The sequence below is a fragment of the Oryctolagus cuniculus genome, chromosome 1 (assembly GCF_051225735.1).
Source record: "Oryctolagus cuniculus isolate XC-2025 breed Fujian yellow rabbit chromosome 1, ASM5122573v1, whole genome shotgun sequence".
Taxonomy (NCBI): domain Eukaryota; kingdom Metazoa; phylum Chordata; class Mammalia; order Lagomorpha; family Leporidae; genus Oryctolagus; species Oryctolagus cuniculus.
The window spans coordinates 49053202-49080928 of NC_142867.1; the positions used below are offsets into that span (position 1 = coordinate 49053202).

A 27727-nucleotide genomic window follows, 5' to 3' on the forward strand; every position below is an offset into this window, starting at 1 on the left:
TCTCTCCTCTCTCTCTCTCTCTCTCTCTCTCTGTGTATGTGTATGTATGTGTCCCTCTCTTTCTCTCTGTAACTTTGCCTTTCAAATAAATAAATAAATCTTAAAAAAAAAAAAAAAACTTGACCCTAAAGGACATGACCAGACAGTGAAATATATAAAAAGAGGTTACCCTCACTAAAAATAAGAGAAATACATATTATGCTATCTAACAGTACAGTACAACTCCTCAAATTTGATGGCACATACCATTAGCAAGGCTGTGGGAATTTTTGCTGTGGGTATGTATACTGACACGACCTCTACAGAGGCAAATGTGGCCATATCTACCAAAAATTACAAATACACATACCTTTTGATTTTGCAATTTCACTTGGTAAACTGAGACAGGCTAGAACCAGGACTCTTTATACCAGGCTCCTCTCAACCTGACATTGTATCCGTCTCCAGCTCCAAACCAACCAGGAGCAAGGAGCACCCAGATATTAACAGCAAAAGACCCTCTCCTGCCCCACTGGGTACTCCCCAACCTGTGTGCATGCCCAGAATAGCCCATTATGACGAATACCTGATCTTCCCTGAGTGGCAGTAGTGAGAAACACCACCATTTTGAGCATGTCACGTGCAGAAAAGGGACATCAAGCAAATTGAAGGGTGGTGTGCCAAGGGGTGTGAGCCAGAGGCAGAGTCATGTGCAGACCACAGCTGAGTGCTCAGGGGAACTAGCTTGCCTCCCACTCTATAAAAACCCCTGCCAGGTTCCCCTTATTGGCCCAGCTGGTGGAACCTCTTCCCACTGTGCTGTCTCTCTTGTGCTCAAGCATAACCTCCCAATGGCACATACTGGTGTCATCAATTGATATTTGCAAGTGAGTTGAAGAACCTAGATAGATTATCCTACTGATAATCTTATATGGATATAGTTATGCGCATATAAGATTGTTCACTAGAAATAACCCCAAGGGGCCGGCGCCGTGGCTCACTTGGTTAATCCTCTGCCTGCGGCGCTGGCATCCCATATGGGCGCCAGGTTCTAGTCCCAGTTACTCCTCTTCTGGACCAGCTCTCTGTTGTGGCTCGGGAAAGCAGTGGAGGATGACCCAAGTGCTTGGGCCCCTGCACTGGCATGGGAGACCAGGAGGAAGCACCTGGCTCCTGGCTTCGGATTGGCATAGCTCCGGCCGTAGCAGCCATTTAGGGGGTGAACCAACGTAAAGAAGACCTTTCTCTCTGTCTCTCTAACTCTATCTGTCAAAAGAAAAAAAAAAAAAAAAAAGAATCCAAATGGCCACCAATATGATTAAATAAATTATGTTATATCCATATAATAGAATTCTATGTAGCTATAAAAAATGAATATTGTCAGGGCCAGCACTGTGGCACAGAAGGTTAAACTTCTGCCTGCAGTGCCGGCATCTCATATGGGAACCAGTTTGAGTCCCAGCTGCTTCACTTTCAACCCATCTCCCTGCTAATATACCTGGGAAACCAGTGGAAAATGGCCTAAGTGCTTGGGCCCTTGTACCCATGTGGGAGACTCAGAAGAAGCTCCTGGCTCCTGGATTCAGCCTGGCCCAGCCCCAGCCATTGTGGCCACTTGCAGAGTGAACCAGCAGATGGAAGATTCTCTCTCTCCCTCCTTCTCTCTGTATCTCTGCCTTTCAAAAAAATAAATAAATCTTTTAGAAAAAATGAATACTGTCTGTGTGTACTAATACAAAAATGTATATTAAATGTATATTTAATATTTAATAATTTATTATTATTAAATATTTATATAAAAATATTTAAGAAAAATGTATATTAAATGGGGGCCAGTGCTGTGACGCAGCAGGTTAAGCCGCCATCCAGACTGTCGGCATCCCATATACCCTTATATAACTCTCTGGGCCTGTCATTTTTTGTGGCACTAGATCTCCGACAATTTTTCTATTCTATGTACAGGAAATCATTCTAACTAAATTTTCTTTTTCTGCTTTTTTGGATTTCCTAAGATGTTATATTTCCTATTATAAGTTAGTCGCTCACATCCCTTACTGAAGTTCCTGCGTTGGAGTCCTGGCTCTGCTTCCGATTCCAGCTTCCTGCTAATGCACATCCTGGGAGGCAGCAGGCGATGGCTCGAGTGGCTGGGTCCCTGCCACCCATGCAGAAGAACTGGATTAAGTTCTGAGCTCTTAGCTATGATCTGGCCCAGCCCCTGCTCTTGCAAGCACTTGGGGAGTAAAGCAGGGGTTCAGAGCTCTGCTGTCCTCACCCACTATCTCTCTGCCTTTCAAATAAATAAATATCTAATTTTAAAACAAATAAATGGGGGCCAGTGCTGTGGCATAACAGGTAAAGCTGCCACCTACAGTGCCAGCATCCCAGTGGATGGAAGATCTCTCTCTCCCTCTCTGTAACTCTGCCTTTCAAATAAATAAATCTTTTAATAAATAAAATGAATAAATGACTTAATTCATTATTTTTCATCTATATATTATTTAAGAGTAATCATTTTTCTTTTGAATGTTATGTATATATTACCTATTCAAGAAATCAGTTAAATTTAAAAAATTAAGAGATGTGAAATCATTAGTAACAAAATTTTGACAAGAACATGTCATATGTTAACTGAGCTCAGCAATCAAATATTGAGATTTTCCTACCTTTTCTTTAGCACTTACCTTGAAGGGAATCCAATTTAGCTTTAATCAGCATCCTTAACCTTCCTACTTCTTGTCTTTTCAGTTCATCAAGCTTTGTCCTTACATGATGACTTACTAAATCCAGTTCTTTGCTTAACCTCCCACTCTATCAACAAAATTAATAAATTAATTGTATCTGGAACAATCCATTTTTAGATGAGATGCAACACATTATAGCTAGGGTTTTAATAAATAATAAGTAAATAATGAATAAAATACTTTTGACTTAGATAAATTTATCATTATAAAAAAATTTATTATTATAAAAAAATTTCGGGGAGCCAGCATTGTAGCATAGAGTGTTAAGCTGCTTGGGATACTGGATAGCCATACGGGAGTGTCAGTTCGAGTCCTGGCTGTACCACTTCCAATCCAGCTCCCTGCTAATATGCCTGGGAAGACAGTGGAAGGTGGCCCAAGTACCTGGGCCCCTGCCACCCATGTGGGAGACCAAGCGGAAATTTCAGGCTCCTGGCTGCGGACTGGCCTAACCCTGGCTGTTGCCACTATTTGGAAACTGAACCAGCAGATGGAAGAAGATCTCTGTCTGTCTCCCTCTGGCTAATACTCTCGCTCTAGTTCTCGCTCTCTTCTAGTCTCTGACACTGACTTTCAAATAAATAAATAAGGAAATCTTTTTAAAAAAACATTTCTTTCATAAGAGATGCTGTTTGTAATTCTGAAAGCATGATGTCTAAATGCCATGTAATTCAGAAAGCATAACTAAACCACAAAGGAGAAACTCAAAAAGTAGTATTAAAAAAATAGTACAACCAGTTGTTTGGCAGTTACTCAAAAAGTTAAACACAGAGTTAGCATAAGACCCACCAATTCTATTCCTAGACATATACCTAAGAGGACTACAGACATACTGATACAACAATCTGAACATACACATTCATGACAGCATTAGGCCTACCAGCCAAAAAGTAGAAAACATCAAATGGCCAACAACTGAGGAATGAATATACAGGACCGTTACGGGGAAATACTATTCAGCCATAAAAAGGAATGGAATCCTGACACACGCAACAACATGATGAACTTTGAAAACATTATGCTAAGTGAAAGACGGCAGACGGAAGAGACCACGTAGTATAGGATTCCATTTATATGAAATGTCCAGAACAAGCAAATCCCTTTTCTCAGTTACATCATCAATGCTGGCATAAGCTCTACCAGGGAGACTGAATTTCCACCCTTCCCCACGGCTTCATCCTGGATTCTGTCTGTCCTCAACCCCTCTCTAATATGTTATACACTCATCACATATCCATCCTAATCATCTCTTTCTGGATATGATTTTCTTTGGAGCATTCCTTAACAATTAGGAATGAGTCTCATCTTATATGCCCAGGACTTAGCACAGTGTCTGGCTTGCTCAAATGTTGTTAATTATTTAATTACATAATAGTTAATTAATATTTATAATTAAGTAATAATTATTTCTTTAATAGCATTTACCTTTAATTCCTCTATGTCTGCTTTTTGGAGCTTTTCTCTGAAATGGTTATCTGTTTCCAGCACATCAATCACTTGCTTGAGGTATTCATCATAATAAAGCCCAGTGTCCTTCAAAGCAAGAATCAAACAATGACGCTTCTGGAAGTTTTTTCTGTGCGAATCTAAAGAGCTCAATCCTGACGAACTGTCTCTAGCAAAATGACACTGAGACCTGTCCAATTTGATGACTTCAACAAAAGGAAAAAGGAATATTTCTCCAGGAGCTTTGTATCTAAACCAATATTGTGTTTAATTACTACATAAAGGCAGACTTCCTATGTGACTTAGACAATGAGGATTCAAGTCACCATATCAGTTGGTTTCTCTCCATTGCCATCTGTCTCTCCTTTGAATATAACAGTGTTTTCTTGGCTGTTCCATTCTACTCATACATTGGAAATATATTGTGATTAATTCTTCTGTGTACTAACTATAGTAAATAAGCATTGGTTAATGTTAAACAGCATATGCTTGTCCAATACTTTTTTTTTTACTGCTATTTCAGGAATAGTTCCTAAATGTTCAATTTTATAAGTAATAAACAATAGTGAAGTTTAAGCAATGATTGTCTCATTCCACTTCACTAAGTTATAACTTCATTTCGCTTCACTTCATTTAGTTGTAATTGTAATCCATTTAGCTACAATTAATCCCGTTTTACTTACTGGTGGCTCTATCTTTGCGCTTTCTACAGGTTGAGTGTTTTGTACTTTGGTCTTGTCTATGTCTATAGGCACGGCTTCAAGGACAGTAACCAGACAGGTAACCATGAGAACACAATGTTGCGGCAGAATGGTCCTCCAGCGCATCTGAAATAAAAGAATAATTAGAGTAAAATCCCAAAAAGATGTCCTAAAACTACATACATGCATCCCCAGTGTCACATTAAAAATATATTCAATCCTAAAAGGCTTAATACAACAAAAAATTCTAGGAAAAGGGTAAAAATCATGTTTTTTTTTTTCACTATAAACATATACCTTTTATAGGGAGGGCAGCAAAGCCAAAGGTACTCCCTATAAAGACAGTCACTTTAAATGGTAAAGTTAAAAAAGTAACTATGTGCAGGTGAACATCTACTGAGTGTGTGTATACAGTGTCCCATACTTGTGAAATATGACTAATTTCTGGAAGCCTTCAAAAGAAAGTGGTAACACTGAGAGTCACTGGGAAACAACTGTGGTAAGAGAGGAAGAAGGAAGCTTTCATAATTAAACCATACAAACATTTTAAATTTGGACCACATGCACATATTCATCAATAACTACAATTAAAAAATATAAAGTTTAATTCTCTTCAACAGCAGAGAGGGGCGATTCGGAAGTCCACGGGACCTGAGTCACCCCATTATGGAGGGCAAAAGTTGCCCCAGAAGCCAGAAGAGCTTCCTCAGTGCTTCAGTCCTGCACCTCACGGGAGGTATTACAGGAATGGCACACTCAGGTGACCAGCAGGGAGAAGGGCTCTGGACAAGCTTTCTGGTCTGTGCGATGTCAGCTGCTTGTTCAGCGCTGGTTCCTAGGAAGAGACCACTCACTGTCCTGCGGGTCAGCTCTTCACCGGATGGTGCTGAGAATTCACAGCCGTGATGCCCAAGACCCTCCTCTCTCTGGTCTCTGGATCCTGCCCCTCTCAGATGGCAGCTCCCCCTGTTCTCTGGCTGCAGTGTTTGCTTTTGAGAAGAGAATGTTGAACAAGTCAACATCTTGTCACTCAAGAGTCTGAACTCTCATTTGCCTTGGAAGACTTATGCTTCCGTTTCTTTTTTTCTTTCTTCCTTTTTTTTCTCCTTTTTCTTGCATTTCTCTTAACATTTTGAGGAACTGGAGTTGCTCCCTTCTTCGTCTGACGTAGAACTATTTTGAGTGCTGGATCCTTACATCCTTTTCATGTCTTTTATTCTCCTGAATGACGTCATACATGGGAACTTCATGTGCTAACTTTTGGTTGCCTTTGATAAAGAAAGGACATTCTGTGTCGCCCGTTTGGTGATCATAACATTTGCAACATCAACGTTGCGTCACTTTGACTTCCTTCCCCGGGGGCATCCAAAGTCCTTTAGTTGGCGCATGAGCCAGAAATTCCTGGGCATGTTCATTGCCTGGTACATCCGGTATACAGTCTTCTGGCTTCATCTTATCTTCTTTGATAAGTCCAAGAGAAGGTTTTTCATAATCAGCCAACAAATACCGACAACTGCCCAACCGGTCAAAGAACACTCAGCTCCTCCTGGCAGTGCCAAGAATCCAGGTCTTCACCCCGGTTCAGGACCAGGCCAGCCCCCCACCCACGCATTCTCCAGGAGGCGCCTCTGCAGATCAGGCCTGCGTGGCCCCCTCCAGGCATCTTGTGATGCTAGCATCCCACACTGGAGTGCCAGTTCAAGTCCCAGCTGCTCCACTTCCCATCCAGCTTCCTGTTAATGCACCTAGGAGAGCACTGGATGATGGCTCAAGTATTTGGGCCCCTACCACACATGCGGGAGACCAGGATGGAATTCCTGGATCCTGGCTTCTGTCTGGCTCAGACCTGGCTGTTGTGAGCATTTGGGAAATGAAGCATGGGATGGAAGACCTGCCTCTCTTTTCCCTTCCCTTACCCTCAACCTTTCCCTCTCCTCTCTCTCTGTTCCTCTGCCTTTCAAATAAATATTTTTTTTAAACTCACCCATTTAAAGTATAGCATTTTCTAATCTGTAAAGACACTACTTAAAGTTTTGTTCTCAAACCTACAAGATAAGATTATTTGGGAACTTGTCAGAAATGTAAATTTTCAGGTTATACCCAAGACCTCTGAAGTAGGGCTCTGGGGTTAATCTGTTTTAGCAAATTTCCAGGTGAATCCTATGTGAACTGAACCCCACTATTACCTAGGAACTAGTGCTGTGAGTAAATTTTTTAAAATATTTTATTTATTTATTTGAAAGGTAGAATTACAGACACTGAGAGGAGAGAGAGAGAGAGAGAAGTCTTCCATCTGCTGGTTCACTCCCTAAATGGCCATAACAGCTGGAGCTGGGCGGATCCGAAGCCAGGAGCCAGGTGCTTCTTCCAGGTCTCCCACGCAAGTGCAGGGGCCCAAGGACTTGGGCCATCTTCTACTGCTTTCCCAGGCAACAGTAGAGAGCTAGATAGGAAGAGGAGCAACCGGGACTAGAATTGGCGCCCATATAGGATGCCAGTGCTGCAGGTGAAGGATTAACCTACTGTGCCACAGTGCCGGCCTGTGAGTAAATGTTGTTCAAAGATGACAGCTCAATAATGCTAACTAAGTTATTTTTACAAGACTTGTGATGGGCTTCTAAACATTACGAATCTCTAAGAGGAGGTTTATTTCTCCAAATAATATCATCCCAATATGAATTTCCTCCTCTTCCCCCACAATTATTTTTCTGACAACTAAAGTTTATTTCTCATTCATTGTTCATGCCCACATATGTGGGTGTGTTTTTGTTGTTGTTGTTGAGATACAATTCATATGCCTTACAATGTCCCCTTTTAAATTGTACAAGTCAATGTTTTTTAGTATGTTCTCAAGGCTGTGCAACCATTACTGTTAATTTTAGAACATTTCTATCACCCAAACAAGAAACTCCATACCTATCTGCAGTCACATCCCACTCTCTTTCCCCACCCCCTGGCAACCACTCATCTTCCTGTCTGTATATTGCCTACTCGGGACATTTCATTCAAATGGAACCATACAAAGTGTGGGTTCTTGTGTCTTGCTTTTTCCACTTTATTTTTAGGATTCACTCATTTTGTACCAGGCATCAGGAATTTGTTCCTTTTTTTTAATCACTTTATAGATATTCCATTGTTTGGATGCACCACATTTTATCCATTCGTAAGTTGATGGACATTTGTGTTGTTTCTGCTTGTGGGCTATTGTGAACAATGTTGCAGTGAAGATTTGTGCTCAAGCTATTGTGTTAATACGGTTTCCATCCTTTTGGCTATATACCTAGGAATAGAACTGCTGAGTCCTTTTGGTAACTCTATGGGTAATATTTTGAGGAGCTGCCAAACTGTTTTCCAAGGCAACTGTGCCATTTTACTTTCCCACCAACAGCAGATGAGAGTCTGACTTCTCCACTTCCCTCCAATGGGTTATTGTCATTTCTGCTGCTCCCTCACTCTTCTACTAAGTCTACTGTGAATAAGAAAGCAGGTCAAGAGATGAATGTGCTCATACATATTAATGTGTGTGTTTGTGTGTGTGTGTGTGTACCCTGACACCATCTCAAAATGACAAAGTCACAAAAAGCCTAAGGGAACCTACTCTAAAACACTGACTGAATTTATGGCTCACAAATATTTAATTGATCCCTAAGTTTATCATAAATGACAAAAGAAACCATCTATTGAGTATTTGCCATGTACCAAAGAGTATGTTAAATATTTATATATTAATGCAGTTAAATCTCACAATGACCTTCTAAAATCAATACTGTCTTCAATTTAAAGTACTGATACATTTGCTTTTTTTTTTTTTTTTTTTTTTTTTGACAGGCAGAGTGGACAGTGAGAGAGAGACAGAGAGAGAAAGGTCTTCCTTTGCCGCTGGTTCACCCTCCAATGGCCGCCGCTGCAGCCGGCGCACCGCGCTGATCCTGGCAGGAGCCAGGAGCCAGGTGCTTTTCCTGGTCTCCCATGGGGTGCAGGGCCCAAGCACCTGGGCCATCCTCCACTGCACTCCCTGGCCATAGCAGAGAGCTGATACATTTGCTTTTAAAAAACTTGATCTACTTAAAAATAAATCATATGAGAGATATCCAAGAACACTAATTAGAAAACTACAGTTTTCCTCTCTCAGAGCCACCCGCCCTGCCCTTGGCTGCTGCTGCTGGAGGTTTTTGACTTAAATAAACCTTGCTTTGCTCGAGGAGAGGAGAGGAGAGGAGAGGAGAGGAGAGGAGAGGAGAGGAGAGGAGAGGAGAGGAGAGGAGAGGAGAGGGAAGGAAGGGAGGGAGGGAGGGAGGGAGGGAGGGAGAAAGTAAAGAAAATCACAAAATTTTATGGAGAAACACCTTAAAAGATGTCTTTTTAGGAATTGGAGGCTCATAGCAGATTCAAAGATTCTAAGAGTCAGTATTGTGAGGATCTCACTTCTAAAGCAGATCTGTAGATTCAGTATGATCTCAATCTAAATTCCAGTGGGCTTTCCTATGGAACCAAATGACACGGGAGATAAGAAGCCAAAAATAGCCAAAACATTCATATTACCAAATATCAAGATTTGTTTTGAAGCCACAGTGGTTGGGATGGTGTGGTATTGATATGGGGTAGGTAGACCAACAGAGCATATTCAGAGTCCAGAAATGGATATATATATATATATATATACACACACACACATATATACATACATATACCTGATTTATGTCAAAGTAGCTCTCCAGAGCCATGCGACTGAGTGAAACATCCATATGAAAAAGTAAAATTGGATCTCTTCCTCACAGACCAAAATAAGTCAACTCTAGATGAATATAAGTTCTGTGAACAGCAAACAATAAAATTTCTAGGACACAGGATACCTGGGTTAGGGATAGGCTTCTTAAACAAGACCCCAAAGCTACTAACTATGAAGAAAAAGATGGATCAACTCAACTACATTTAGATTCAGATCTTCTGTTCATCCACAGAGAAAAACAGTTGTATATATAATGAACAAATGGATATGGAGCAAGCAGAAGTCTCATCCTGTTGTGGTATAGTTTTATATAAAACAAATAGCGTATTTATGAGTCATGTGGAATGTATTCTTTTGTGTCTGGCCTTTTTTGCTTTTAGGAGTCACCCATGTTGGGGCTGACACTGTGGCACAGTAGCCTAAGCCTCCACCTGCGGCGCTGGCAGCCCATATGAGCATCGGTTTGTGTCCCAGTTCCTCCTCTTCTGACCCAGCTCTCTACTTATGATCTGGGAAAGTAAAGAAGATGGCCCACATGCTTAGGCCCCTGCACCCATGTGGGAGACCCAGAAGAAGCCCCTGGCTCCTAGCCTCAGATTGACTCAGCTCTGGCCATTGCAACCATTTGGGGAGTGAACCAACAGATGGAAAACCTTCATCTGTCTCTCCCTCTCATTGTCTGTAATTCTACCTCTCAAAAAAATATAATAAAATAAAAGAAATAAAATCTTTAAAAAAAAAAAAGATTCATCCATGTTGCGTGGTCAGCAGTAGCTCATTCAATTTCATTGCTGTATAGTATTCCATTATATAAATGGACCACAATCTATTTGTCCCTTCTATTTGCTGAAGGACATTTGGATTGTTTGCACTTTGGACCTGATGCGGATGGTGCTGCCCTGAATGTTTGTCCATGCCTCATGGTTCCTATGGCAATTCTACACCAAGTTCATCACCCAGCAGAATTAACATAGGGTATCTGTATGCTCAACTTTAAGAAACAATACCAGGGGGCTGGCGCTGCAGTGTAGTGCGTAAAGCCGCCGCCTGCAGTGCTGGCATCCCACATGGGCACTGGTTTGAGTCCTGACTGCTCCACTTCCACAACTCTCTGTTATGGCCTGAGAAAGCAGTAGAAGATGGCCCAAGTCCTTGGGCCCCTGCATACCCGTGGGAGACCCGGAAGCAGCGTCTGGCTCCCGACTTCGGATCTTCGAAGCTCTGACTGTTGCAGCCATCTGGGAAATGAACCAGCAGATAGAAGACCTCTGTCTATGGCGGCTGGTGCCCCCAGATGGCACAGTGGGTTAATGCCCTGGCCTGAAGTGCCAGCATCCCATATGGGCGCTGGTTCGAGTCCCGGCTGCTCCTCTTCTAGTCCAGCTCTCTGCTATGGCCTGAGAAAGCAGTAGAAGATGGCCCAAGTCCTTGGGACCCTGCAGCTCTGGCCATTGCAGCCAACTGAGGAGTGAACCAGCAGATGGAAGACCTCTCTCTCTGTCTTTACCTTTCTCTGTAACTCTTTCAAATAAATAAAATACATCTTAAAAAAAAAAAAAAAAGACCTCTGTCTCTCTCACTCTCTCCCTCTTCCTCTCTGTAACTCTGCCTTCAAATAAATAAATCCTTAAAAAAATTTTTTTTCAGAGGAAATTTAACTAGATCTTAGTATTCTTTCAGTGCTTAAATTCTATTATCCACTTATTCTTTGTAGTGAAGTACAGATCTTTGCTGTTACTTAATCAGAAATATTAATAAAATTGCTTATATCCTCACCACTGAATTAAATGACTAAGGTCTATCACATATGAATGCCTTTCTTTTTTTTTTTAATAGGTCAGCACTTTTTTTTTTTTAAGATTTACCTAACAATTTCAAATAATTTGTTCAAGGAAAAACCTCAATCATTTAAATTATTTTTAAAAAATATTTTCTTTATTTATTTGAGAGGTAGAGTTACAGACAGTGAGAGGGAGAGACAGAGAGAAAGGTCTTCCTTCCGTTGGTTCACTCCTGAAATGGCTGCAACGGTGGAGCTGTGCTGATCCAAGCTGTGCCAATCCGAAGCCAGGAGCCAGTTGCTTCTTGCCAGTCACCCATGTGGGTGCAGGGGCCCAAGCACTTGGGCCATCTTCTACTGCTTTCCCAGGTCACAGCAGAGAGCTGGATTGGAAGAGGACCAGCTGGGACTAGAACTGGTGACCATATGGGATGCCGGCACCGCAGGCTGAGGATTAACCTACCGTGTCATGATGCCAGCCCCATAAATGCCTTTCAACAGTATATTCTGCCCGTTGAAAATTCACTGGCAGTTGAGGCCATCACTGTAGTACTGCAGGTGAAGCTGCTGCCTGTGACCTCAACATCCCATTAAGTGCAGGTTGCAGTCCCAGCTGCTCTGCTTCCCAGCCAACACCCTGCTAATGTGCCTGGAATGGCAGCAGATGATGACCCAAGTGCTTGGGACCCTACCACACACTTGGAGACCCCGAGGGAATTCCAGGTTCCTGGCTTTGCCTTGGCTCAGTGCCAGCCACTGCAGCCATTTGGAGAGTAAACCAGTAGACAGAAGATCTCTTTCTCTCCCTCTCTATGTAACTCTGCCTTTCAAATAAATGACTGAATCTTTAAAAAAAAAAAAAAAATTATACTAGTAGAGCAAGAAGCAAGTCTGGGCCCTGTGATACAAATATTAACTGTAATAATAACAAAAATCAATTAAGGAAGAAGTTTATAATTAGATACAATACAAAAGAGGTAAAGTTTCACATGTTGGAGTGTGAAACATTATGTCCTCTGATCAAACACACCTTGCTTCTGTGAAAGAAGAAATAAAGTTGAGGTTTAGAGATCCTTAGATTTGCATTTTATTTAACATGGATTTATTTTAAACCTTTGTTTACAGGAAGGAGACAATAAATTGTTATGGCCATTTTTTTTTAATCTGTACATGTTCAGCACAGGTTCAATTTTTCCTCAAATTTTTTTTTAAGATTTATTTATTTATGAAAGAGTTACAGCGAGAGAGAGAGACAAAGAGAGAAGAGAGATCGTCCACACGCTGCTTCACTCCCCAGATGGCTGCTATGGCCAGGGCTGGGCCAGGCCAAAGCCAGGAGCCAGGAGCTTCATCTGGGTGTCTCATGTGGGTGCAAGAGTCCAAAAATTTGGGCATCATCCTCCACTGACTTCCAAGGTGCACTGGCAGGGAGCTGGATTGGAAGTGGAACAGCCGGACTCAAACCAGGGCCCATATGGGATGCCAGTGCTGCAGATGGCAGCTTACTCTGCTACCCCTCAGTATCCGCCCCATTTCCATTTAAAAATCAAAAACTGTTTCACTTTCTGATTATTTTAGATGACAAAAAACTGAAATTTTGAAGGAAGAACTTGGTTTTAAAATCAAATTTAATAAAACACATTAACAACCAATAGAGCCAGAAGCAAAAGGATATATATATTATATGATTGAGTTTATAAGAAATCCTAAATAGACAATCCAAATAGAAAACGGATTAGTAGCTGCCTAGGGCTATTAGTAGAGGGTGGAGAAAATAAGTGTTAATGAGTATGGAGTTTCTTAGGAGGTGATGAAAAAGTCCCAAAATTAGATAGTAGAGATGGCTGTATGACCTTTTTGAACATCCTAAAAATTCACCTTTAAAAGGGTGAATTTTCAGAGTGGGCGCTGTGGTGCAAGGGGTTAAGCTGCCATACGGGAGTGCCTGTCCTAGCTACTCTGCACTTCCAACCCAGGTTCCTGCAAGTGTACCTGGGAGGCAGCACATGGTAGCTCAAGTGCTTCGGTTCCTGCCACCCACACGGGAGATTATCAGGCTGGATGATAAAGCAATGTGGAGTTCCTGGCTTCTGGCTTCAGCCTGCCCTAGCCCCAGCTGTTGCAGACAATTTGGAGAGTGAATCAGAAGATGGAAGACTTCTCTCTCTCTGTGTGTGTGTGTGTGTGTGTGTCTCCCCTTCTTTTTCAAATAAATAAATCATTAAAAAAAATATAAGGATGAATTTTATGATATCTGAATCATACTTCAATTTTTTTTTGTTTTTTAAGTTTTTTTTAACCTTTATTTCATACTTCAATTTTTAAAGGAATAAAAATAGAGCAAAAATCCAAGCTCATAAAATAAAATGTGAAGATAAAAAAGTTTAAAACAGGAGCTGGCGCTATGGCGTAGAGGATAAAGCCACCACCTGCAGTGCCGACATCCCCTATGGGCACCGGTACGTGTCCCGGCTGCTCCACTTCTGATCCAGCTTTCTACTATGGCCTGGGAAAGCAGTGGAAGATGGCCCAAGTGCTTGGGCCCCTGCACCCACATGGGAGACTCGAAAGAAGCTCCTGGCTCCTGGCTTTGGATCAGCATGGCTCTGGCTTTTGTGGTCATCTGGGGAGTGCACCAGTGGATAGAAGACCTCTCTCTCTCTCTCTCTCTCTACCTCTCTACCTCTCTACCTCTCTGTAACTATGCCTTTCAAATAAATAAATAAATAAATCTTTTTTTAAATTTATTTATTTATTTGAAAGAGTCACACAGAGAGAGGAGAGGCAGAGAGAAAGAGAGAGGTCTTCCATCCACTGGTTTACTCCCCAATTGGCTGCAATGGCCAGAGCTGCGCTGATCCGAAGTCAGGAGCCAGGAGCTTCTCCCGGGTCTCCCACGTGGGTGCAGGGGCCCAAGGACTTGGGCCATCTTCCACTGCTTTCCCAGGCCATAGTAGAGAGCTGGATCGGAAGTGGAGTAGCCGAGACATGTACTGGTGCCCATAGGGGATGCCGGCACTGCAGGTGGCGGCTTTACCCACTATGCCACAGCACTGGCCCCTAAATAAATAAATCTTTTAACAAAAAGTTTAAAATCATCCACCAGCTTCATAATTTTTTCATAATTATCAATTTTCTATATTCTTAATTCTGTCTGCTTGTTCTACCATTGCTAGAAAAATGTGAAAAAACCTTACATTATGATTTTGGATATAGCTGAGATTTTCTAGCTTTCTGCTAGACTTGACCTTTTATGACATTTGAGTGACCTTTATATCCCAACTTGTCTTAAGCCTATTTTATCTGATACCATATAGTAATCCAGTTTTCTTATTATTATATGAGTATATATACACATGTACATCTATACCTATCCATGCACACCCATACATATTACTTTTTTATCCAGTCTGATAATCTCTGCCATCTATATGGAATATTTTCTTTGTTTACATGTAATAATTGCTTTGTTGATAATATGCTTAATTCTAAAATTCTAAAATTCCTCAGTTTAACATCTCTGAAATCAGAGTGCCTTTCAATAAATAAAATATTAAAACTGTGATTGGGCAAGTGGCAACAGCAGAGATCTCTAGTATCTACACGTACATGTACTTTATCATAATTATTCCTACTGTCATAACTCTGAGTTTCTGTGTTGATGGTTTGTAATTACCATTTTAAATTGCTTTAACAAGATTAAGCTATGAATTAACCTGAAAATGAAAGTCATTTTGTAAGCATAGAAATCAATCAGCAGATGTTAGTGAAGCACATATTTGATATTACAGGAAAAAAACATTTGATTTTTTTAAAGATTTATTTATTTATTTGAAAAACAGAGTTACAAACAGGCAGAGGCAGAGAGAAAAATTTTCAATCCACCGATTGACTCCCCAAATGGCCAAACTGGGCCGATATGAAGCCAGGACTCTGGGGTTTCTTCCAGGTCTCCCATGTGGGTGCAGGGGCCCAAGTACTTGGGCCATCTTCCACTGCTTTCTTGGGTCATAGCAGAGAGCTGGATTGGAAGTAGAGCAGTCAGGACTCAAACCAGCATCCATATGGGAGGCCAGTGCTGCAGGCGGTGGCTCTACCTGCTACACCACAGCACCAGCCTCTGATGTTTTCTTATAAAGGAGTAAATGAGTGCTTCCCCACACCTCAGGCAAGTGAACAAAGCTGTGTTACACTGTCCCTGAGACTCAGCCAGGTCACTCCTCAGCAAACAAAGGCAGCAAAACCTGACGTTGCCTCCAATGTGCAAAAAAAAGTCAAGGAACATGAATCTGGTTTGATGGATTCATGTATCTTTAAGGTGAATGTCAATTTGTCAGAAACTTCCTATTAATGAACAGAAATGTACTAACTTCTGGCAACATGTAATTTCATGAGAAAAAAATCAAACCTGATGTTAGTCATTTGGAAATGCTGGCAAAATCCTAATGCTCGTTTACGTGCCTCATAATGATACACTAGGGGCCGGCATTGTGGTGCAGCAGGTTAACGTCCTGGTCTAAAGCACCAGCATCCCATTTGGGTGCCGGTTCAAGACCCAGCTGCTCCACTTCCGCTCTAGCTCTCTGCTATAGCCCGGGAAAGCGGTAGAAGATGGCCCAAGTCCTTGGGCCCCTGCACCCACGTGGGAGACCCGGGAGAAGCTCCTGGCTCCTGGCTTTGGATCAGCACAGCTCCGGCTATTGTGGCCAATTGGGGAGTGAACCATTGGATGGAAGACCTCCCCCCCCCACCTCTGCCTTTCCTTCTCTCTCTGTGCAACTCTGACTTTCAAATAAATAAATAAATCTTTTAAAAAAAAGATACATTAGCCGGCGCCGTGGCTCAATAGGCTAATCCTCCGCCTTGCGGTACCGGCACCCCGGGTTCTAGTCCCGGTCGGGGTGCCGGATTCTGTCCTGGTTGCCCCTCTTCCAGGCCAGCTCTCTGCTGTGGCCAGGGAGTGCAGTGGAGGATGGCCCAAGTCCTTGGGCCCTGCACCCCATGGGAGACCAGGAGAAGCACCTGGCTCCTGCCATTGGATCAGTGCAGTGCGCCAGCAGCAGCGCGCCGGCCGCGGCGGCCATTGGAGGGTGAACCAACGGCAAAGGAAGACCTTTCTCTCTGTCTTTCTCTCTCTCACTGTCCACTCTGCCTGTCAAAAAAAAAAAAAGATACACTAATGTTAAAGGTAATAGAGAGACTGATAGAACATAACAGGTTAGAAAACACATCACAGGGCTGGCATTGTGGCACAGTAGGTTAAGCCACCACTCGAGATGCCAGCAACCCAAATCAGATTGCTGGTTCAAGTTCTGGCTGCTCTGCTTCTCATCCTCCTTCCTGTTAATGCACCTGGAAAAGTAGGTATGCCGGCCCAGGCACTTGGGCCCCTGGCTTCAGCATGGACCAGCCTCAGCTATTGTGGTCATTTGCGCAGTGAACACAGAAGAGGTAAGGAAAGACCATATCTTGACTTTGAAATCTACCATGTTCTTTATTTTTTTAAGATTTATTTTATTTATTTGAAAGACTGACCTACAGAGAGGGGTAGAGACGGGGGCGGGGGAGTATGGTAAAGACAGAGAGAGAGGTCCTCCATCCGCTGGTTCACTCCCCAGCTGGCCGTAATGGCCGGATCTACGCCAATCTGAAGCCAGGAGCCAAGAGCTTACTATCTTTTTTAAAGCCTTCCATTTATCCTGCCTCTTTAGTACATATTTCCTCTCCTCCTTTGCCTTTTTGTATTAGATTGATGAAGAATGTTTAGGTATACCTTTACCCATACTAATTTTTTTAATTTATTAATTTATTTGAGAGGCAGAGTTACAGAGAGAGAGATGGAGAGACAGAGAGAGAGGTCTTCCATCTGCTGGTTCACTCCCCAAATGACCACAAAGGCCAGAGTTGGGCTAATTTGGAGCCAGGAGCCAGGAGTCTCTTCCAGGTCTCCACATGGGTGCAAGGACCCAAGAACTTAGGCCATCTTCCACTGCTTTCCCAGGCCAGATCAGAAGAGGAGTAGCTGGGACACGAACCGGCACCCATATAGGATGCCAGCACTGCAGGATGAGGCTTAACCTACTACAACACAGCGCCAGTCCCCCTCTACTAATTTCTAATCTTTTAGTGCTTATAACCAGGACAAATTAACTTAAACATTTACTCTACTCCTTAATAAGTCCTCAATAAATATCAACTGTTATCATAACAAAAAATGGAAAGTGCTCTGGTACATTAGGTAGAAAATCAATGACACTAAAATCTCTTTAAATACCAAGATAATGTCAAATGTGTCAGAGATAGGTTTACAGATTTTCACGAACTGCAAAGTACACGAATATCAACAGGAAAGAAGGAGGGAGGAGTGGTAAGCAGAGGCAAAGGGAAGAAGGGGAGACTGACCTACTTTGCTTCCATTCTTGAGTCAGTAAGAACAGCCTCTCCCTTCCCTTATCACCCTCTTCTTCCATAAGAAAGATAGAGACCTAAAGAGGAGACACTGAGCTGAGCTACGCTGAAATAGTAGACGGATCTGAACCAGGGCAGGATGATCATTTACTCTCTACAGCAGGATGATGAGAAATCCTACATCAGGGCTGGCATTGTGGTTCAGCAGGATGAACCGTCACTTGCAATGCTGGCAGCCCATATCAGAGTGCCAATTTGAGACCCAGCTGTCCTGTTTCAGTTTCCTGCTAATGAACCTGGGAAGGCAGCAGAAGATGGCCCAAGTACTTGGGCTCCTGCCACTCACGTGAAAGACCCAGATGGAGTTCCTGGCTCCTAGCTTTGGTCTGGCTCAGACATGACTTGCAGTGTCTTGAGGAGTGGACCAGTGGATGGAATATCTTATTTTTTTCCCTCTCTCTCTCTGTCTTCTCTGGCTCTGTCTCTACTTCCCTCTCTGTTACTCTGCCTTTCAAATACATAAACAAATAAATCTTTAAAAAGAGAAAGCAATCCTAAAGCATGCAACTTGGAGACACATGGAAACCCTGAGCCCAAATACATCGGAACCTCAGCCAAAGTGACAAGCTAAGCAGGGTTCATGAGCTGCTCTTAGTTTTCAGTAGGTACAAAATAATTTCCCTCAATTTCCAAGTCCTAAAAGGAAGCTTATCTCCTTCCCTCTGTCTTGCCAAATCAAATTCCTATCCATTCACAGCAGCGAATTTCCTATCAGTAGTTATCCATATCACGTTTACTTGTTGCTCTTGCTGGTGGTGGTGGTGGTGGTGTGTGTGTGCGTGTGTTTGTGCATATGACAGTTTCCTAGTCTGACGGTGGGGCAAGATATCCCAAAACTGGCTAAAAACAACGGTTGGAGCAGGTGTTTGGTCCAGTAGCTGACTCCCTATCTCAAGTGAGACCTCCTGGGTTTGCCACTGGCTCCACTCCTGACTCCAGCTTCCAGTTAATGTAGACCCTGGGAGGCAATGGTGATGGCACAGAGATTAGGTTCCTGCCACCCACTTTGGGAGACCTGGATTTAGTCAGGATGGGGAAGGATGTTGTGGGTATTTGAGGAATGAACCAATGGATGGGAATTCTCTTTCTCTCTGCCTCTCAAATATGAACACTTTTGAAAAAAGGATGGAAGGAATACAAAACTTGGGGCCAGCGTTGTGCTGCAGTGGATTAACCCACTGCTTGTGATGCCGGTGTCCCAGCTGCTCTGCTTCTGATCCAGCTCGCTGCAAATGCACCAGAGGGTGGGAGGAGACTGTCCAAGCACTTGGGCTTCTGCCACCCATATAGGAGACCCGGATGGAGCTCTTCACTCCTGGCTTTGGTCTGGCCCAGCCCTAGCTATTGCAGCCATTCGAGAGTAAACAAATGGAAGATTTCTCTCTTTCATTCTCGCTCTGTGTGTGTGTGTGTGTGTCCCTCTCTCTGTCACTCTGCCTATCAAATAAATAAAAAATAATCTTTTAAAAAGACTGCAGAAAACTGAAACTAGTCTGCCTCTCTCTTTCCCTGTGAACAGTTCTCTGTTCCTCCCTCACAGCCTTTTTCTCCTTCCCTCAAACCTTTCCTCTTGCTATTCTTTCCCTTTAGTTTAAGGTTGAATTTAAGTATGCATTCTTTAATCTCCCATACAGACGTATTCGTTGAAGTAAAGAGACTTACTATGCACCTAACAGAATACTAGAAGACAAAAGAGTGAGAGAGAAGTGCTCCCTACCCTCAGAGTGTTTCAATCTAATGCAGAAGGCAGGTTATTCAATAAGCAACTGCAACGTGAAGAGACCTGCTTACAGAACAAGACACAGCATGATTTCTGTTCACTGAAAAAAATTAAAAGTTATTGAAATGATATTCAGCAAATAGACATGTCCAGTCAGCTGACTTAGAATGCTAACTGTCTCTTTTATTTATTTATTTGAAAGGCAGAGTTGTAGAAAGAGGAGGAGAGTCAGAAAGAGAGACAAAGAGATCTTCCGTGCACTGGTTCACTTCCAAAGTGGCTGCAATGACTGGAGCTGGGCCAGGCTGAATCCAGGAGCCAGAAGCTTCATCTGGGTCTCCCATGTGAGTGCAGGGGCCCAAAGACTTAGGTCATTCTCCACTGCTTTCCCAGGTGCATTAGCAGGGAGCTGGATCGGAAGTGGAGCAGCTGGGTCTGGAACCCGACACCCATATGTGATGCCCGTGTTGCAGGCGGAGACTTAACATGCTCCACCACAAAGCCAGCCCCTGTTAACTGTCTCTTGGAAACAAAATTAGGGTGTTCTTATACTCAAAAGGCTCTTGATTCTTTTTTTTTAATTTCAAGTCAATAATTCTAGATGGAAGGGAAAATGAAATAGAGGCACTGAAAATAAATCAATTACTGTGGGGCTGGCTCTGTGATGCAGCGGGTTAATGCCCTGGCCTGAAACGCCGGCATCCCATATGGGCGCCGATTTGAGACCCAGCTGCTCCACTTCCAATCCAGCTCTCTGCTGTGGCCTGGGAAAGCAGTGGAGGATGGTCCAGGTTCTTGGGTCCCTGCACCCGTGTAGGAGACCCAGAGGAAGCTCCTGGCTCCTGGCTTCGGATCAGCGCAACTCCGGCTGTTGCAGCCAATTGGGAAGTGAATCATCGGATGGAAGACCTCTCTCTCTCTCTCTCTCTGCCTCTCCTCTTTCTGTGTATCTCTGACTTTCAAATAAATCTTTAAAAAAAATTAAATCAATACCTACATAACAGGAAAAACATGCAAAATCTTCCAACAATTCAAATATATTTTGTTGAAATAAGATCTTAATTTGCTCCTTATCGCCTTTAAAAATATTTTAAAGAAATAACAAAATCTTAAATATTCTTCCCCATTTCAGTTTCCAGCCCCTGAATTTCAGCTTCCTTTTCTCAAAGCTATTTCAGTTCATCTTCTTCTCTTTTTCTACAGAAACAGTGACACCTGAACACTTTTGCATGAGAAATGCAATATTTACAAAGAACTGTCTATGAGGAAATAAAACATTGGTGTGCCTAAATAAAGTAACCTAGGGCTTGTAGCAGTTAAGTGGTTAAAAACTACTTTTAAGTAGCAAGAAGGTAAAAGTGTACCTCTTGTGACCACACAAAAATTAAATATATCTTGGGACGGCTCATACTTTCCAACATAACTTTATTTCCTAATGATTACTTACGTGATACCTTTGGGATAGCTTATTTCTGTCATTTTAGTGCCTTGCTTTTAGCACAGGGCTCAATAAATGCTAGCTCTTTTTAACACAACCATCAAGTGCACAACAAACATCTACGGTGCATTTATGGATAATTTTTTTTTACAAAACCAGGCCAAATCCTCAAATGACAGAGAAAGACTTCTGTAATGAATCATGGCATAAAAATAAAAACAGAAACGTGATGTATTACACAGAGGTGATCTTCTTCTGTAAGCAATGGTCAGACTTCAAGCTCTGCCATGGCAAATTGCTGAAGCTTCCCTAAGTGGTTATCATAGCGTGCGATCTCAGAGAAAGAGGTCCATACTGTGAGAGAGTCTTCTCTACGCCTGCCAATCCAAATCTTCCCTTCCTCCTCAGGAACAAAAGCTCAAGCTTTTTGGGGCAATCATGCATCCAGCCACATTTCCCCGTTCCCCTGTAGCCAGCGCTTTGGTTCAGGAAGTCTCCTTAATAGGACAGGTTACACCCTTCTTTGTTTTTGTTTTGCTGCTTGCAATGTGGCTGTGACGGTTAGGGTTCTGGCAGCTAGCTTGGACTATGAGGACCAGGGCCACATCTTAGGGACAGCAGATCAAAGAACAGGAAGCAGCTTAGGTCTCTGATGACCTCATGAAGCCAGTACACCTGTCCTGGGCTGCCCACTTCAAGAACTCTTTACATGAAAAAATAAATAATATGTGTTTAAACAAGCATTAAGTCTGGTTTTTGCTTTTTTCCTTTTTATGTTTTATTGTTACTGGTAGTAATAGCTTGTTTGTTGGCTTTCTTCCCCAAACAAATGCAGTTCTGAACTGGGCTCTTACCTTCAGACAGGTACAGAATTTTTATTTCCTTTTACAGATGAGGCAACTGAGATCAGGAGAGGTAAAATGATTCACACAACATCAATTTAGTGAAGAGGAGGGTCTTGGTTCCTCGTCCAATGTTTGTTCCCCAGAAACTGACTCTTAGCACGTTCTAAATATAAAAAAAAGTAACACACACAAAAATAAATGTAGCCTTAGTAGACATGACAGCGCAAGTATTCGTCACATAGCATGTAAAGAAACAGCACCACATTTTTATGATGTGGAAGTAGACTAAATTATATTATACTTCAGAGGGGAGGAGAGAGATATTTCTGAAATAAACAGAATCAAGGACGAGAACAAAGACTGATTTATTATAACCAAGTTTTATCATACGTAGTCCTCTTAAATAACCCAGAAGAGTTCATAATTAAAGGCTTATTTTTATCAGCAATAAGACTTCAAAATACAGGGTAACCTTTCCTGTTAAATCTTTAACTAGCATCTTCTTTACTCTTACCACCACTTAAAAAAATTCATCTTGGTTCCAGTCTGACATAGAAATCAGTGGTAAGACAAAATGTATCAAATTCTTTTTTGAAACCCCACCTCCTAACTATTAAATACAAGACAACTAGCTTACATGCAAACTCATTAATGAACATAATCAATTATTTCTAAGAAATCTATAAAGAAAGTAGAAAATAAAGTATTTCTAGGGGAAGGCATTTGACACGCAGTTAAGTTGCCACTTGGGAAGTTCACATCCTGTATTGGAGTCCCTGGATTTGAGTCTCCATTCCCCTCCCAATGCCTTCCTGTGACTGCACATGCCGGGAGGCAGCAGGTGAAGGCTCAAGTGCTGGGGGCCCTGCCACCCATGAGGGAGACCCAGATGGAGTTTCAGGCTCCTGGCTTCGTTCTGGCCCAGCCCTGGCTGTTAAAAGTACTTGGGGGGTGGGGAGCCAGTGCCGTGGCGCAGGAGGTTAATCCTCCACCTGCAGCACTGGTATCCCACGTGGGCGCCAGTTCTAGGCCCGGCTGCTCCTCTTCTGATACGGCTCCCTGCTGTGGCCTGGGAAAGCAGTAGAAGATGGACCAGGTTCTTGAGCACCTGCACCCACATGGGAGACCAGGAAGAAGCACCTGGCTCCTGGCTTCAGATCAGCGCAGCTCCAGCCATTGCGGCCATTTGGGGAGTGAACTAATGGATGGAAGACCTTTCTCCCTGTATCTCTTTCTCACTGTCTGTAACTCTACCTCTCAAATAAATACATAAAATCTTAAAAAAATTAAATTAAAGTACTTGGGGAATGAACCAGCAGATGGAAGACATACATCTCTCTCTCAGATGGAAGACATACCTCCCTGTTTTTCTCCCTCTCTCTCACTTTCTCTATCACCTCTCTGTCTCTCTTCCTTTCAAATAAGTTAAAAATAAATAAGCCAGCGCCATGGCTCAGTAGGCTAATCGTCCGCCTGTGGTGCGGCACCCCGGGTTCTAGTCCCGGTCAGGGCGCCGGATTCTGTCCCGGTTGCCCCTCTTCCAGGCCAGCTCTCTGCTGTGGCCTGGGAGTGCAGTGGAGGATGGCCCAAGTCCTTGGGCCCTGCACCCGCATGGGAGACCAGGAGAAGCACCTGGCTCCTGGCTTCGGATCAGCACGGTGCGCTGGCCGCAGCACGCTGGCTGCAGCGCGCTGGCCGCAGCACGCTGGCTGCAGCGCGCTGGCCACAGCAGCCATTAGGGGGTGAGCCAACGGAAAAGAAAGACCTTTCTCTCTCTCTCTCTCTCTCACTGTCCACTCTGCCTGTCAAAAAAAATAATAAATAAATAAACAAATAGTATTTTGAAATTTTAAAAACTTACATATTTATCTTTTGGATATTGTTTTTAACATAAAATCTATGCAGAAGAGTGATCACGTGCATATTACATTTTGGAAAGGTATATGACTTTTGTTAACCCAGCATGGTTAAAACAAAATCAGCTGCAGATTCCCCCATTTAATTTCTCCTACCCCTAAAATTTGAACTAATGCTTCTTCATAGGTTTGTTGATGGGAAGGAAATAAGAATGAACATCAAGTAACTAGTACAGTATACTCAGAAATATCAATGTCCTTCTTATCTTGAAAATGATATACATATATAAATATATATTATATATACACATATATATAAACACACACACATATATATATATGCATATATATATAGACACAAACATATATGAAAAAATGTTCTGGAGACACCCAAGGTTTAGATCTTAAAAAGTAAGACCAGTTTTGAAAACTTTCACTGGAGCTCTCCTCTGATCATCACCATGGCCAAAGCCCTGATGAAGCTGGAGGTCACTGAAGTAAACACTTCCAACAAGACAGGAACACAGGGCCAGTGCTGTGATGTAGCAAGTAAAGCTGCCATCTGAGAAGCAGCTCCTGGCTCCTGGTTTCATATTGGCACAGCTTCAGACATTGTGGTCATTTGGGGAGTGAACCAACAGATGGAGGATCTCACCTCTCTCTCTGTAACTCTACCTTTCAAATAAATAAATCTTGAAAAAAAAATTTTTTAAAGAGCTCTGGCAAAGATAAAAGCACGTGACTGCTATCTCAATTTCCATTAGATTGCTTTAGAATTTTAGAATTGGAGAATTCTGAGACCAACAATATTCTCAAAGGTAATCTGCTTCAGTCTCTACTTTTATAGAAAGTTTGAAAAACATAAGGAAATTAACTGCCTTAGCCAAGATCATTTGTCAGAACCAGGATTGGATCTAGTCATGAAATTCTATTTCACCATATTGTAGTTATGTAAATTTCATATTGAAAAGCATTAAAAGTGGGGCCGGTGCTGTGGCACGGTAGGCTAAGCCTCCACCTGCTATACTGGCATCCCATATGGGCACCAGTTCAGGTCCAGCAGCTCTACTTCCAATCCAGCTCTCTGCTGATGTTTCTGGGAAAGTAGTGGAGAATGATCCAAGTCCTTGGGCCCCTGCACCCATGTGGAAGACCCAGAGGAGGCTCCTAGCTCCTGGCTTTGGATAAGCTCAGTCTGGCCATTGAGGCCATTTGGGAGTGAACTAGCAGGTGGAAGACCTTTCTCTCTGTCTCTCCTTCTCTCTTTAACTCTACCTCTCAAATAAATAAAGAAAATATTTTTTAAAAATAATTTAAATGATTGAGGTTTTTCCTTGAACAAATTATTTGAAATTGTTAGAAGCCTGTTTCTTAGAGTCTATAACTAATTTCACATATTAAACACAAAAACAGCAAATTTCCCCTTCCTAGACTTCAGTTGTTTAGAAAAGCTAACCATTCAGCACATCAAGTAGAGTCAACTCAATTAATCACAGTATCTACCCTAAGGATTACTATCAATTACACTATAAAATCCTACCATTTGCCTCCTCCAGCTAACTAATACTCAAAGGCATATTTTGTACACCCCAATCATCAAGAGGGTCCTTAGAAGATAGGAAGCAATTTTAATACAAAATTTTCTAAATAACATACAATGAATGTATCTATCTCTGTAGATATGTAACATATTCAAAAACAAATACAGGGGCCGGCACTGTGGCAAAGTGTGTAAGACCACAGCCTGCAGTGCTGACATCCCATATGGGCACTGGTTTGAGTCCTGGCTGCTCTACTTCCAATCCAGCTCTCTGCTATGGCCTGGGAAAGCAGTAGAAGATGGCCCAAGTCCTTGGGCCCCTGCACCCATGTGGGAGACCCAGAAGAAGCTCCTGGCTCCTGGCTTTGGATTGGTACAGCTCCAGCCATTGTGGCCATATGGAAAGTGAACCATTGGATGCAAGACCTCTCTCTCTCTCTCTCTCTCTTTCTCTCTCTTCTCTCTGCCTCTCTGCCTCTCTGCAACTCTGCCTTTCACACAAAACAAATAGATCTTTAAAAAAAATACAATGGAATTGATCATGATACTGACACTCTATATCAGAGCTCAAAATTAATTAGCGTTTTTCAAAGTGCCCTAATTTCCTTAATTGTGCATTTCATTTCAGCTGAAGCACAAACCAACTTGGCACAAAAGCATGCTGAAAAGGTTTATATAGAATGTATGATATGAACAACAAGTATCTTGAGAGAGCAGAGAAGGGAAACCCAATGGGTCTTAACCATTGGAAGATAAACTTAAGGTGCAGAGTAAGAGTAACCACATGAAACAGAAATGCATTTCTGACTCACACGAGACAGTAAGTCCAGGTAACGAACAGTCTGGAGATGAAGATGAGAAACAGAAGTTTCATGTTCACCTCATTTGAGATTTTATTTCTAAAATTCTAAATTTCCATGATTTTATTTTAATCGTTGACCCTGATAACTGAAGAGCATCTGGGAAAATGTTTGTCCTACATTTGGAACTTGTGTACAACAAGAACTTACTCTCAGCTTAAATCAGGGTAAATCCTCAGACAACGTCTACGGGACAAGAGCCAGCATGTGGATATCACCAGAATCCAATTATTCAACAGAAACCACACAAGGGAAGGCCTTAAGAAACAAATGGTTTAAACAAATCCTTAAAAACAAAAAGCTACGTGTTATCCCGTTCAGATCTGTTATACCCCTAGTCACACGGCTCTCAGTTAGCTCCTTCAAGCGGCTGCTTCATCAGTTCCTTAAGCTTTCCTCCAGGCCACAATCTCCTTCAACAAAATTGACTATCAGAAACATTTGCAAGTCTTTCCTGTTTTAACCAAGATACAGTATCACTTAGTGTTCACACTCATCCATGGATTTGACGGAGCGTAAATAAAAGGCTTGGAAGGCAGCACTCATTCAGTTGTGTAAAACGTTCACTATGCAGTTCAGGAGTTCAGTGGACACTGAGGATTTCAAGAGGGTCTGTCTCGCCCAAATCAGAATACTACTTCATAGTCATGCTCATCCTCTCCCTCCCCAGTTATTTCTCTCTCTCTCCTCTTCCCGCTCCTCTGATGTAAAATAATTGCCTTCTGAGGCCGTTGCCACCACCAACCGCAATAACCACATTTGCTCACTGAGTTAACATCTAGCAGGTGCAACCAGGAAGTAACATTTTCTCATCCCCTAAAACTGAAAGTGCTCATATTGCGCCTCGTTTGCCACTTAGGGGGAAATCGACCGCGCCGGCACGAACTTTCTCCTAAGTGTCAGGGTTCCCAGGCTGAACAGTAGCGGCAGAAAGGCGGGATCCCTGGGCCTAGCTGCGCCCCGCGGCGCTGGGGGTGCTGAGCATCAGCCCCGCACGGGTGGGTGCACCCTCCTCACCAGGGGGCGCTTCCCTCGCCTAGCGACCTGCCAGCACCAAGCTGGACCCCGCCCGGGTCACGGTCCTGCACCTACCCTCGCCCGGTAGCCGCCAAGAGCCCGCCTCCCTCAACAGCCCCGAAGAAAGCCAGGATGCCCTGCAGCCAGTGGGGCGGAGGAGGGGACCCCGTGCCTCAGACGGGAGCCGAGAGACCCCCTTCCCGACGCCCGCCCTCTATGCAGCCCCAGCCATCCTCACTGCCCTGGCAGGGCAGGAAAGACCTGAGCCTTGTTTCCAGAGGCGCCCCGGCCCCCCAACCTCGCCCATCGGCACCCGCCGCAAGGCCACCGGCCTTACCTTGTCGGGTGTCGGCGCGTGAGACTCCGCCCGCCGAATGCCTCCAGCACACAGACCTGTCTCTCCAGCCCCCGGCCCGCCGCCGACCGCGCGCGCCCCCGCCCCTCGCTGCCATGGCGACAGGCCCCACCCTCTGCCGCCGCGGATTGGTCCGACTCGGGATCGCGGAGGCCGCCGATTGGCAGGGGCAGACAGGCTGCCCCGCCGACGAGCCGAGAGGTGGGCGGTGCGGGGTGCAAACGCGAGGGAGCCTGGGGGAGGCTGAGC

At 43.2% G+C, this 27727-nt stretch overlaps 1 protein-coding gene and 1 pseudogene across 19 annotated transcripts in view; both read right to left on the bottom strand.

Annotated features, from left to right (window-relative positions):
- The window catches only part of NUCB2 (nucleobindin 2), a 54751-nt gene extending 27239 nt beyond the window's left edge, over positions 1-27512 (bottom strand). For 5 of the 19 annotated variants that reach the window (XR_016218520.1, XR_016218516.1, XR_016218519.1 and 2 more), the window contains exons 1-6: positions 27461-27512; positions 21860-22013; positions 9562-9682; positions 4853-4996; positions 4149-4256; positions 2664-2790 (exon numbers count right to left, since the gene is read on the bottom strand). Coding sequence is in view for 1 of the 19 variants with exons in the window: in XM_051833979.3 (XP_051689939.1) it covers positions 2664-2790; positions 4149-4256; positions 4853-4996; positions 9562-9615 (433 nt within the window). In the remaining 18 variants the exon portion in view is untranslated. The remainder of the gene's footprint in view (positions 1-2663; positions 2791-4148; positions 4257-4852; positions 4997-9561; positions 9683-21859; positions 22014-27460) is intronic. The other 14 variants (XR_016218526.1, XR_016218525.1, XR_016218527.1 and 11 more) reach the window with 5 other exon arrangements.
- LOC108178972 (retinitis pigmentosa 9 protein homolog pseudogene) lies at positions 5763-6533 on the bottom strand (annotated as a pseudogene).
- Positions 27513-27727: the final 215 nt, after the last annotated feature.